The sequence below is a fragment of the Giraffa tippelskirchi genome, chromosome 11 (genome assembly GCF_054371585.1).
Source record: "Giraffa tippelskirchi isolate mGirTip1 chromosome 11, T2T-mGirTip1v1.2.pri, whole genome shotgun sequence".
In the NCBI taxonomy this organism is placed as follows: Eukaryota; Metazoa; Chordata; class Mammalia; order Artiodactyla; family Giraffidae; genus Giraffa; species Giraffa tippelskirchi.
In genome coordinates, this window is record NC_137285.1 from 30,892,048 (window position 1) to 30,905,468 (window position 13,421).

At 45.5% G+C, this 13,421-nt stretch overlaps 1 protein-coding gene across 8 annotated transcripts in view; it reads left to right on the forward strand.

Annotated features, from left to right (window-relative positions):
- Nucleotides 1-13,421, forward strand: part of FNIP2 (folliculin interacting protein 2) — a 127,111-nt gene that overhangs the window by 57,476 nt on the left and 56,214 nt on the right. For 4 of the 8 annotated variants that reach the window (XM_081541723.1, XM_081541727.1, XM_081541726.1 and 1 more), the window contains 5 exons: nucleotides 2,980-3,106; nucleotides 6,227-6,346; nucleotides 8,879-8,979; nucleotides 9,959-10,030; nucleotides 12,301-12,401. In XM_081541723.1, the coding sequence (XP_081397849.1) occupies nucleotides 2,980-3,106; nucleotides 6,227-6,346; nucleotides 8,879-8,979; nucleotides 9,959-10,030; nucleotides 12,301-12,401 (521 nt within the window). Of the gene's footprint in view, nucleotides 1-2,979; nucleotides 3,107-6,226; nucleotides 6,347-8,878; nucleotides 8,980-9,958; nucleotides 10,031-12,300; nucleotides 12,402-12,565; nucleotides 12,656-13,421 lie in introns of all 8 variants that reach the window. The other 4 variants (XM_081541721.1, XM_081541720.1, XM_081541724.1 and 1 more) reach the window with 3 other exon arrangements.

Consider the following 13,421-nt stretch of genomic DNA (forward strand, 5'->3'; position numbering starts at 1 on the left):
GTTTTCCTTGTATTTTAGAAAAAACTTTTTAAGGTATTTGAGTCAATAAGTCGGATAATCTGACAAACATCTTTTCTTCCCATATCTTTTCATCTTTTTAAATTAAAAAGCATGAAACAATTTATAGGGCATTATAGTGAAAGTGAGAGTAGCTCAGTCTTGTCCAACTCTTTATGACTCTGTGGACGTAAAGTCCATGGAATTCTCCGGGCCAGAATACTGGAGTGGGTAGCCTTTCCCTTCTCCATGGGATCTTCCCACCGCAAGGATCGAACCCAGGTCTCCTGCATTGCGGGTGGATTCTTTATCAGCTGAGCCACAAGAGTCTTTATGAAATTTTAGTTCTTCCAGAGGGGCTGTCTTCAGTTTGATTGATATTTGAGTCAGTGTTACCCCTCAAAAATAAGGGCTGAACAAGTTGCTCTGTAATGATAATTTACAAGTTGTAAATGATAATTTACAAGTTGCTCTGTAAATGATAATGCTGTCTTGGCAAAATATCATTCTTGGGGGAAAATGGATTGAACAAGAAAATACAAGACAATTAGATCTTTGTCGATTTTCACTTTTAATGACTTCAGCCTGTGTGCTGTGTTTTTAGTAATTGCAGAGGATGTTTTTAATAATGATCTCATGTGAAATGTTGTGGTTTGAGTTACAGGCACTGGGAGTTGTTGGGCTGGGGTGACAGAGAACTGGCTGCAGGAGCTGTGCTCCCCAGGAATGGCTGCCTGACGACTCCCCTCTTTTTCCTTCTGTGACCAAGTCCTCAGGTCGGCTCTCAGCTCGTGATGGCAAAAAATAGGCCCCAGCCGCACAGCCCAGGTGGGGGTCAGGGGACATGTCTGACCAGCCAGGCCTGGATTGAAAGTGGGAGACAAATGATTTCTGAATCAAACTCGCCATGTTGTATAAAAACTAGAAGGAAAGATGCTGGGCCTGGCAGCTTAGAGCTCGGGCTGTTGAGAAGGTGCAACTAGAACTTGATACTTTGGGGGCTACGGTTTAAGACAACAAATCTGCTCCCTGAAAAGCACGTGTTCGTTATTACCAGGGCCTGAAAAGGAAAGGACCAGTGATGCGCAGTTTGTGGTTGGGGACCAGACACTGTAGCAATGTCCTTAAAATACCGTGACATCAGCAGTTCTTCAGGGAATAACCGCCATTCTGGAGCACTTAGCTATGTCAGGCTCTGTGTGAAACACTTTCACGTAATCCCTGCTTCAGCTTTGTGAGCTTGGTGTTAACACTCTTATGCTGATGGAGAAATGGGATCTCGGAGAGTTTGAATCTGAAACCGTGTGTGTCTGACTCGGCCCTGCCATACCATCTCTTAGTTTTACAGTGTACTTTGTCTGTCCATCAGTCCTCTAATTCTCCATCTGTCCCCCACCCTCTTAGCTCAGTGCTGTCAGCACCTGGCACCCTGCTGGCCTCCATCCACACCGAACCATGTCGGTTCTGCCTCTAGATGTACCTGCCGCCAGCGTCTGTCCCCCCTTCCCTCTGCCTCAGTTGCCATCACGCTAGAGCCTTCATTTGAAGGCCCTAAACTCTTAGAATAAATTCTACTTGGCCTTCCTGCTTCTAGTCTTAATCTTCGCTAGCCCTGCTTCCCCTCTAGCTGTGGACCAACCTCTCGAAAGTGTAGAGTGAGTTTATGGACCTGTTGGCCTTGGCCACTCGCTGTCCTCGGAGATGAGCTGGCCTGCTGTCTCCCACCTGCCTCTCCAGCTCTGTCTCCCTTAAATCCTAGGGACTTCCCTGCACCTCCCCCACCACGTAAACCTGAAAATATGAGTCTTATCACATCCTTTTCTTTCTTGCACTTAGTCAATCTGTAGTTACACATTTATAGATGACGACTCACCCAGTATTCCTCACTGAACCATGTCCTCCCTGAGGGCAGTGATCAACCCTGCTTAGTTAACCAGCTGCTCAACCTCTAGCTTCGAGCACAGTGACCACAGGTACCCAGATCTGTGTTGAACAAATGGGTTAACAGACTTATATCTGAAGAGACCAAAGCAGTGCAGCCCTTTGTTAGTCTTCAAGTTCTGATTTCACTTGTGGCTCAAGAACAAACCTGTGTTTGGAGCCGTTTTGTCTTGATGGCTTTTGGTTTGCTTAGGAAAAAAACACGCTCCCTTGATGGCTGATTGTCAGTATCAGCAATTCAGTTCCTGTGCACTGATGCACTTGGTTTTCCAAACTTCCATGTCAGAACCAGCCACAGTAGAAGAAAAGACTAAGTTCCAGGCGATGTAATTCCTCTCGGTCTGGCCTGAGACTGGGCGGGTGGGAGAGGAAGAGCGAGGGCTCTCCTGACTGCTTCCAGATTCCCACCTGATGGTGCAGAGGTGGGAACACTCCAGGCCCTCCAACCTCGGCCATGCCTCCCCCCTTAACCCAGGCATCCGGTTCAGCTGTCTCCACACACCTGTGCCACTCCTGCCTGCCGTCTTTGAGCAGAGTTTGCTTTTTTTTTTAATTTATTTTTGATTGTGCTGGATCTAGTTGCGGTGCACAGGTTTCTTGTTGCACCGGCTTCTTGTTTCAGAGCATGGACTCTAGGGCATTCAGGCTTCAGGAGTTGCAGCACTGAGGCTCAGTAGTTGTGGCGCACGGGCTTAGTTGCTCTTAAGTCATGTGGAATCTCCCCGGACTAGGGATCGAACCTGTGTCTCCTGCACTGGCAGGCAGATTCTTATCCACTGGACCACCAGGGAAGTCCCCAGAGTTGCTTTGGAAGGAGAAGTTTTCTCTCCAGTGATTTATTATCTCAGTAGCCCTCCCAGCCCTGGTCACGGGCACTGGCTGGTCAGAGTCTGCAGCCAGGGCTGTGTGCCCACAGTCTGCGAGAGCTCGCCTGCTGGTATCTTCCACGTGCACGTGCATGCCGGCTGGGAGCCTCGTCTTCCTGTGACCATCCTGAGTGTTGCCACTAACACTACTCCTTTCTCTCTTGTTAATCCACAGTTGGTCATGTTCAGAGCTGGACCTGAACGAGATTCGCCTGATCGTTTACCAGGACTGTGAAAGGAGAGGCAGACAAGTCTTGTTTGATTCTAAAGCTGTTCACAAGATGGAGGAGGTGGCAGCTCAGGTAGGAAATGTGGATTTGCTTTCCTCTTTTGCAGCTGTGCTTTAACCATCTCTCTGGTCAGTCCAGCATCTGCTCTCTGGGCTGAGTCATACAGCCTCATTAGTGATTCAGAGGAAACGGGCAGAGGTTCCTCAACCACCCCAGTTGCATACTTATTAATACACACAGGTGAGACCATCAGCCAGTCATCATGCAGAGCTAAGCAGCTACTATAGATGTTACCAGAAGTGAATTTGCTAGTGAGTCACAATCCAATAGGTTTTTGATGCCAAATATGTGCTGTATAATGAGAAAACTAAGAAATCTAAAATTCATGAAGCATTTGCCTGTAGAGAAGGTCTGATATTTACCATAGACAGTAAGAGGTGATATGTAGCACTGGGATAAGCAGAAGTGGGGAGCTTTCCTCGCCACAAGGTTGCAGGATACTAGCAAAAGGGCCTGCGTCTGCAAAAGGGCCTGTGTCTCAAGCCTGCTTGACCAAGGAAGTTTATTTATTTTCTTTTTTTAGTGGAGGGCAGAGTGGTGGTAGTGGTAATGGAGGTGATGATGGTGATGGTGGTGGTGATGGTAATGATGGTAGAGATGATGATGCTGGAGATGGTGGTAATAGTAGTGGTAGAGATGGTGATGGTGGTGGTGGTGGTGATGGTGAAGATGTGGTAATGATGGAGGTGATGGTGGTGGTGGTGATGGAGGTGATGGTGGTGGTGGTGATGGTGGAGATGGCGATGCTGGTGATGGTGGAGATGGTTGTCGTGGTGGGGATGGTGGTGGCAATATGATGGTGGGGTTGGTCGTGGTGATGGTGATGGTAGTGGTGATGGTGATGATGGTGGAGATGGTGGTGTTGATGGGGCAGATGATAGTGGTAATGATGATGGTGAGGTTAGTGGTAATGGAGGAGGTGGTGATGGTGGTGGGATGAGACATAGGGCATCTGGGGGTGGTAAAAATGAGGACAGAGTAGCCCTTGATCCCTTGGAACCAGAATGGGAACTGTAGAGCAACGTGTCTGGTGGGAGCAGAGTCTGGTCCTCCCTGTGAGTCTTCAGGATGGCTGTCCAGTGTACTTCTGACTTGTCGCCTTTCAGCAGTTATCCAGATGTCTACAAATTACATCCTTTTCTGTTCCTTCTTTTCATGTTCAGTAACCTGCTACCTGTATTGACTGAATCCTGGCACTTTAGAGAATGTACAGCTAAGTAACTGAATAGTTTATGTCACAGTCTACGTCTCTTCAGGGCTGAGATCTCTTCCTGCTTCTGATAAGGTCATTTCTATAGGAAGGAAGTGTTTGGTTAAAGGCAGTTTAGCTGGGCAGACCTCATGGTGCTCTCACGTGGAAGTCGGCCAGGTAGCTAATCATTACAGTAGTTGTCAGGCTTGTTAGGTAAGTGGGGGGCTGGGGATGAGAAGTCTCTCAGGTGATTCCCTGAGGCTTTCATGGTAGATTCGTATGGAAGGTCAGGCGAGCTGGTACTTGGCCCTTTGGTGAACAGCACGCGGTTTCCCTCTGATTTCCCGCATCATTTCCTGTTTCCCTGAAGGCATTGCACAGATGGTATATTTGCACATCCACACTCTGCCACCTGGGCTCTTGATGGTGGTAACAGGTAGAGGGAAAAAATTCTCACTGGTTGGCAAAAGGAACCGGAATCGTGTCTGTAGGGTCAGTGATGACCCTGGGATATCAACAGAAGTGTCCTGGAAAGTGCTCATTTATTAATAATTACAGAGGCAGCTGGGCCCGGGTAGGCTTGGAAACTGGCTGAGGCTACCGAACAAGTCCAGTCTGGGCTCTGCTTACTGGACTGGGTGCCGTCACCACCCACGGATGCTTGGCCAGAGGGCCTGGTGGTGTGGGACAGGTGTGGGTCATGTGTCGCTGCAGGATCATGTGCCTGGCTTCAGCGGCATGAGGCAGCGGGTAGACCTGAAGAGACCACTGACTGTGTGCATATACTCAGGGAGGACCCCACATCCTGGGCCTCCATCCCTGCCCGTGACCACTGGGGACACATGCTTCCTGTTCCCCTTCTGCCCTCCCCATCTTCAGCCTTCCCCCCCACCCCCCACCAGCAGGCACCAAGCGTCAGCAGTTGCCAGCAGGCACATGACTGCAGGCATTTGCATTCGACCACCAGTGTGACTGTCACATTGCAGATTAGATAAGCTGCAGTTGCATTCATGGTTGTCCAAGCAAAGCTGCACACAAAAAGCAAATAAGACTGAGGATAGAAGCCACGCATCACAGAGGGGCAGGCTGCATCTGTAGGGGGAGTGTGTCTTGGCACAGGAGGATGGAAAATGTTAGTACAGGTGTATCTTTATTCCTCTGTGTCACTGTCATAGAAACTGGCCCTGGACTCCATGTAGGAAATGTGTGGAGCTCATGCCCCACGAGCCCTGACCTCTAGAGGCCGTGTTGCTTCACGTGCTGGGTGATCATAGGAGCCCCTGTTCAGTGCTCTGCCTTCATCTTTCACAAGCCCGACCGCGTGACTTTCTCTGAAGCAGTGCAGGAGGGTGTGTCATGAAAGCACATGCCCGGACTTTCCAAATGAATCCTTCTGCCTTCCTAATTCCATTTGCCTGGTGAAAATTTAAATTTGAATCAAGGACTGTATCCTCATCAGTGTTCTAGGCTATGACTCTACAAAGTACTCCAAAATCCTCTAATAATCAAAACAGAGGTCAGGTCTCATCGATGATTTTCAAGTATGAATTGAAATGTCAATAACAGCTGCATTATTAAAAGAGAATATTCTTGGGAAATCCCCTGGTGGTCCAGTGGTTAGGACTCAGCACTTTCATGGCAAGGGCCCAGGTTCAGTCCTTAGTTGGGGAACTCAGATCCCTCAAGCTGCACCATACCTCCAAAAAAACATAATGACAATAATAAAACAAAGAGAATGGTTTTTTAAAAGTAATTTTATTTATTACATTTTTGGCTGTGCTGCGTCTTTGATGCTATGCAGGCTTTTCTCTAGTTGCGACAAGTAGGGGCTACTCTTTAGTTGCAGAATGGTTTAAGGAAGGGCTCCCCAGCGAGTGTGTGTGGGGAGCCTGGTACACTTGGTGGTGGTGTGTTCACCCTGCCTCTCCCTCTTCACCCAGAGAACGGAGGACCTCCCTGCGAAAGTGCCGGCCAAAAGCTGCCCAGGAGGCGGCCCTGCTGCTCATGGCCCTTCAGGGGGACCTTTACCACATGCCAAGGAGCAGCTTCCCAAGTACCAGGTAAAGCTGCCCCTGTGACCGCAATAGCCCGAGGGCTGAAGTCACTTACTGTCATTTCCCCATGGGGATCACGGTGCTGGAGGTGCCCGCTCCTGCAGTAGGAGTCTGGATCCAAAAATGTGTCTCAGGTGTTTTAGGTCAGTGCTGTGCTCACACTTTGGCTTTTATCTCTCCGTAAAAACTAGAGAAAAGTGGAGCAGGGGGGATCCAGTTGTTAACACAGACCACACGAGGAAGGAATATTGCAAAGGGAGTGATCCCTCCTGTTTTTCTTGCCCGGTTGTCAGAACTGGGCTAAGGCACGTGTTTTCCAGTTTTGTCAGAAGATTCTGAGGAGTCTGGGGATGTGGGTGGACATCTTGAGAAAATAGCTCTGGCCAGTAGAAGGAAGAAAGCTGCTTATAGGAGCAGATGGAAAGGCAAGACCTAAGTTGATTGTGTTCCTGGGTGTTCATTGGAAGGTCTGTTGTTGAAGCTGAAACTCCAATACTTTGGGCACCTCATGCGAAGGGTTGACTCATTGGAAAAGACCCTAATGCTAGGTAGGATTGAGGGCGAGAGGAGAAGGGGACGAGAGAGGATGAGATGGTTGGATGGCATCACCAACTTGATGGACATGGGTTTGGGTAGACTCCAGGAGTTGGTGATGGACAGAGAGGCCTGGCGTGCTGCAATTCATGGGGTCGCAAAGAGTCGGACACGACTGAGCGACTGAACTGAACTGAACTGAAGTTGATTGTGAAGAATAGAGGACTGGTAGCATTTTTATGTTGTGTGTGTGTGTGTGTGTGTGTGTGTGTGTGTGTGTGTGTAAGTAAGCAGAGGATAAGGGTTATTGCAGAATATTGGCCAACCAGGCATAAGGGAAGTTGTTTCATAAATATGACTTGCAGTAGGGTACTACTTGTGGAGGATATATCAGTTTTTATTTTTATTTTTCTAGTCATGTGAGTTTTTCCACCATGTTGCTAGAACAGCAAAGCCAGGGAAGGTACCAGCAGCCACAGGCATATAGAATGTTGTTCTTTTCACGACCAGGATGGTTGCATGCGTCCGCCCATATTTGACAGAATCCCGGGTCTCAGAGCAGTGTGTGTGTGTGGTTACAACGGCGCAGAGTCAATTAGCAGTGAGTCGAGAATCACAGTTTGCATGTGGACCTTGAGCTTCAAGAGAAAGCAGATTAAGAAATGGAGGTGGTGGGTCGAAGTTACTAATGAAGAACGTGAAAGCCTGTCAGTTCTGTCTGCATGTAGTGAGAAGGGGTTGGTAGGAGCCTATTAAATTAGATGGATTGATTTCTGTTTCTCTTTCCTTCTCTGCAAATACGTGTAAGTAGATGTATGTGTGTGTCTCTCTGTGTGTGAATATATATGTGTATGTGTGTGGATTTTAAGTTAAAAAAAGAAGGGAGTGTTAAGGGTGATGCCACGTTTTTGCTTGAGTAGAAAGCAAAGCAGCCAAGAATCTGGCTGGTGGCCCGAGTCACAGGAGGTGGTGGTTTGGTTTTGGTCAGGCAGTGCGGGTGCTGCTGGTTTGGTTGACACTCATATCCATCCTCCTTATCGTGTGTCACCAGCATTTACAGTAGGAGCTGAGCATCCTCTATTCAAGTGCATCCACTCACATACCATCATATTTCACAATATACAGATTTTGTGCCATGTGAGTGAAGGCATTTGGCTGCTGGCTTCCAGAGTCCCAGGCAAGTCAGGGTCCAGAGATGAAGGTGTCGGGGTTCCCACATGTCAGATAGAACCAGAATCGCAGCAGTGATTGTGGACGTGGGCAGTGATAGGAGGGCCCTCTAAGGAACAGTTCTGTCCAGGGGATGAGTCGGGAAAGCAGAGATTTAAGAAGGAGAGCAATCAGCACATCAGATACTGTGAGACATTTAATAAAACAAACTGGGAAGTGCCCACTGGATTTCACAGAAGGCGAGGCCATCACTAGAGCTGTATGAATAGTTGTGGGGGGAGGCAGTGCTGTTCACCCTCTGTGCTGGCAAAAGGGATGCAAAAGACTGGTCAGAGGTAAGGGTTCAGATATTTTAAAAATATTTATGTAAAACTTTAGAGGGATCAGACTGTCTATCATCTCTTGGACCTCACCTGCCCCAAGGGGCATTTTGTTCAGCAGTGTTAATTTTGGTCAGATAATCCTGGACTGTTATTTCTTTTCAGGATGTGTTCTTAGTACCAAGAGAGCAATCACCTTGTCTCTTTCATCACCTGATCTTTCTACTTAGCCTTTGTAAATGGAGATGAGGAAAACCTTTGTTTCTCGTAAAAAAGATTCAAAATGAGCTTCAGTAAAATGCTTGGGTCCTGTGTGAGGATATCATGTATAAAGAAGAAATCATGAACATTAGTGATTATTTGGGGAAAAAAGTAGGTCACCATTTTTACAATCACTAAGGTTGTAAAGCTATCAGGTGCAGCTTTGAGAAACAGGTCTAATTACCAACAAGCTGAGCGTTATTCTCTGTCACACCATGCATGATGCTGTGGTGGTTCCTTTCACTTCCAATAGTACACGCGGCCCGCCTCTGATGTCAACATGCTTGGGGAGATGATGTTCGGTTCGGTCGCCATGAGCTACCAAGGCTCCACCCTGAAGATTCACTACATACGGTGAGTTCTGGCACCTTCAACCACACGTGAAACATAGCGTGGGGATGTTGACTCCTAATTCAGACGTGCTTAAAGAAACTTACACAGTTAAACACTAGACTGTCATCTGATATTGTTAGCACTTGATATTTTTTATGCATCTTTAACAGTTAAAATAGACTTTTCCTACATGACTCTGACCTTGAATCAGCTTAGCAGAACAAAATTCTAAGCTTTAACTAAGTACTGTAAGTGAAAAATGCGTACCAAAGTCTTCTGACTATCTGCAAGATTAGTAGTAGCAACACTTTCTATCAGAATTATTCAAATATTTTAAGTTTTTCAAAATCTCATAAATTTTCCATTTTCAGATTAAAATTTTAGTCATGAAGTTTTCCTTTTGCTGAGGTACATATTTTTTTCTTATTTTTTATAAAATCATTGAATGAATACCAAGTTTATTTTTGTTTCTAGGGAACGGTGTCTAGAATAAAAGCTTCTGCGAAAAACAAAATGCGACTCCATTAAAGAATATGTCCGTTGTCTGCATGTCAGAACAGAATTTAGCTTGCTTGAGGCACAAGCTATATGATTTATGAAAGAAAGCCTTTCCCGATCCTGCATATCTAACCGTCTGTCTGTTCATCCTGTGCCATGTGGCAGATGAAAAATGTAACCTGAGAGAAAACAAACTTTTACTTTGAAAGATTCCTGCTAAGTGAAGTTTGTTGATCTGAAATACTTGCTCCCAAGGAAAATGTCCCCCAGAAATCTCTCCATGTCTGTCTTCTAGGGTTTTAACATCCTTGGGATTTTAAAATGATAAAATTAGAAAAAAGAAATCTAGGCACCCCATTGATACAGTGATTTGAAAAATACGTGTCTCATTCTTTGTCAAATAAAATATAAAAATGAATAAATGCTTCAGAAAAAGCAGAAATAAAAGCAAACAAACAAAAAAGCATCTCTCCCTGCCCTGTTCTTTTGTCTTTTCCTCCAGTTCTCCTCCGCAGCTGATGGTTAGTAAAGTCTTCTCGGCCAGGATGGGCAGTTTCTGTGGGAGTACAAACAAGTAAGTGCGGGTTGTCCCCCCACCCCACTGTTCCAAGTGGCTGTTTCTGGGGTGTCCCCCCTCCACCCCACATTGTTCCAAGTGGCTGTTTCTGGGGTGTCCCCCCTCCACCCCACATTGTTCCAAGTGGCTGTTTCTGGGGTGTCCCCCCTCCACCCCCTGCTATTCCAAGTGGCTGTTTCTGGGGTGTCCCCCCTCCACCCCACATTGTTCCAAGTGGCTGTTTCTGGGGTGTCCCCCTTCCACCCCCCATTGTTCCAAGTGGCTGTTTCTGGATGGAGTCACTCCTTGTGACTCTTCTTGAGATGAGAAGCAGGACGAGTCCACATTAACACAGGGTTTTCAAAGTGGCTGTTGTCCAGTACAGAGTGAGTGTGAAAAGACCCTGGACCTAATCAGTTGGCCTTGAAGACAGATACTGTCTATACATATATTTGGGTTCTCCACCTGTTACCCTCTGTTCCTACTGACAGACACCAAGTTTTCATTTCCTGCAAAATGAAATGTGAAGGGGAAAAAAGGAGGGGCCACAGTAATGGGCTACGGTATCCCCAATATTATTTTATTTTAAAGTCTCATCGGGACTTTTCCCTGGTGGTCCAGTGGTTAAAATTTCGCCTCCAATGCCGGGCGTGCAGGTTCGATCCCTGGTCAGGGAGCTGGGACCCCGCATGCCTCATGGCCAAAGAACCAAAAACATTGTACAAAAGCAGTGTTGTAACAAATTCAATAAACACTTTAAAAATGATCCACATTAAAAAAAAAATCTTAAAGCCTTGTCTGTTAGTTTCCTCATTTATTTATTTCTAAAGGAATGAGGCATAGGGTGAATTTGCCAGGCTGAGAGGCCCCTGAGTGGCAGAAGGGGTTGTCTGTGCTCACTGTCTGAGCCATCTGTGCCACCTCTGCGGTTGGTGGGGACTTGGGTCAGGCAGTGTTTTGATTTTCGCTCCTGAGTTCCTCCCCCAACTCTTAATTTTGCTCTTCTGTGTAGACTAAGAATATTTCAGTGTCTAACTTAACTCTTACCTTGGCACATTTGTTCATGTATTTTGAATTTTCCAAGCAGAAATATTTTATATACTTCTTTTTTTGAATGAAATAACAAAACATTTGTTATACTTGGGTAAGTTTGAAAGAAATGTTTGTTATAAATTAAAGGGGTATTCTTAGGGGTCAGGTAAAGGCTGTATTTTTTTTTTTACAGTCTTCGGAAATTAAAAGTATGTTCCTCTGCAAATTTTGGGTGCCTTTGAGTAAGTCTGCTTACTTTTCAGCCCAGTAAAGAACTTATATTTTTGAGCATTTTAAGACTGGATTGTCAAGACTTAAGCATAGGAATTAATGTTTCTTTTTTTGTGAGATATTCTTTTTCAGATCTTTGCTACTACCTGAACATTTATTATACTAACTCCAATAAAATACTGAGCTCAGATTTAAGTAAAAATGATTTTTGCCTCATTATGCTATATTATCCTCAAAATCTTTTTTATTTCACTTCTTAGTAAATACAATAAATTATTAAAATCTGCTTCTCTCACACATATGTTGTTGTGTTAGTCACTCAGTCATATCTGAGTCTTTGTGACCCCAAGTCTTTGTAGCCCATTAGGCTCATCTGTCCATAGCATTCTCCAGGCAGGAATACTGGAGTGGGTTGCCATTCCCTTCTCCAGGGTATCTTCCCAACCCAGGGATAGATCCTGGGTCTTTTGCATTGCAGACAGATTCTTTACCATCTGAGCCACCAGGGGAGCCCTCTCACATGCTTATTTATGAGTGATTCTGATTTTTTAGTTGTGGAATCAGACTCCTATAAAAATCATAATTTCCATTATATGGTCCTCCTGAAAAAGGTTGCCGAATTTCTCATGGATGTTAACTAAGAGTTAAAATGAATTTCATTTTGAAGGTTTATGTGAATTTACCCTTGAAATAAATAGCATTAGCCTTCATCTTAGTCACCAAAACAAGATTTTAGAGTTTCTTATTCCCCGTTATATAATGTGAAATTGTATATTTGGATTGTAAATGTTTGGACTGTGTCATTTAGTTTTATAGGTTGAACTACCTCCCACAACCTTTCTTGTCTTCTAACAAATTCCCCTGAAGATTAATTCCCTCCAATAGATCTGAGAATTTATTAATTTATAAAGAAAAATCTGACCAACTGGTGGATATTCTGTACCTGAGAATCTGTTAGCAAACAGCTGTATTTATCTCTTGATGTTTCTCTCCTGTCTCTCCCTTCCATCCCCTTCTGGACTTAGCTTGCAAGACAGCTTCGAATACATCAACCAAGATCCTAACCTGGGGAAACTGAACACAAATCAGAATAACCTGGGTCCCTGTCGGACCGGAAGTAACCTAGGTAAACTCGACCACATAGATGGGTCTTGCTTTCTGGGCCCCCCTGCTGCGGGTGTGTGTTTTGCTTTCTTTTGAGTTTGCGGTGTTGTTTTGTTCTGGCAGTATCTTTAATCTGTGTTTATTTCTGTGTGTACCTTGTCCGCCCCTGTGTTGTCTCCGCCGCAGGTGCGCTGCAGGGATGCGGCAGCAAACTGCCCCCAGGGGCGGCCGAGGGAGGACCTCTCCGGCTCAGCCGCAGTGCCTCTTTCTTTGCAGGTTTGTGTGGAATGCTGAGCACGGTGTGACCTGCACACATTAATAAATCCTGGGCAGGTTCTTAGAACCAAATCCTGTTTGGCACCTCTCTAGAAATCCAAGGGGCTCTTGAGATAATTAGTTCCAAATGCTGCCAAGTTCCCCATGTTCTGAAACTTCCACCCGTGAACCCCTATTGTAAAAGTCTCTGTTAATACCCCAGTGTAAGCTGATTTTGATCCAAAACGAGCCCTTTGTATTTCTAAGAGGATAATATCTTCTGATCTTCCTCGGCCTCTTCTGCTGCTGTGAACTGTTTTCTTTATCATGGCATCTTTAGTCCATTTTTCACCTGCATCCTTACCTGCACAGTCTCTTCAAAAGTCACTCTAACAACAGCATGGAAGACCAACCTCACTCACTTTCTCTCTCTCTCTCTGGCACTTAAGTAGCTCAAATGCATTTTCCAGCTTCTTTACAGGTGTAATTGTCTCCCATTTCTCTGGGTGGGTATATTCTGAGCAGAGCCTGGTCTTCTAGCTGAGGCTGTCTGCTATCTGCTGTAGGCTGGCATGATTTAAAAGTGTGGAAGTCTTCACTGCTAACTTTAAAGGTTGTGTTTATGTCAAATGGTATGCTTCATTCCGTTTTTCTTTGTAGCCCAAAATATGCTAGGCACCCTATTTAACTGACACACACTCTCCTACCTACTTCAAAGTGAGGATAACGTGTTTGTTTATACACTCTCCTTAAAATTATAAAAATAAGCAAGCTTCACAAAATAGCT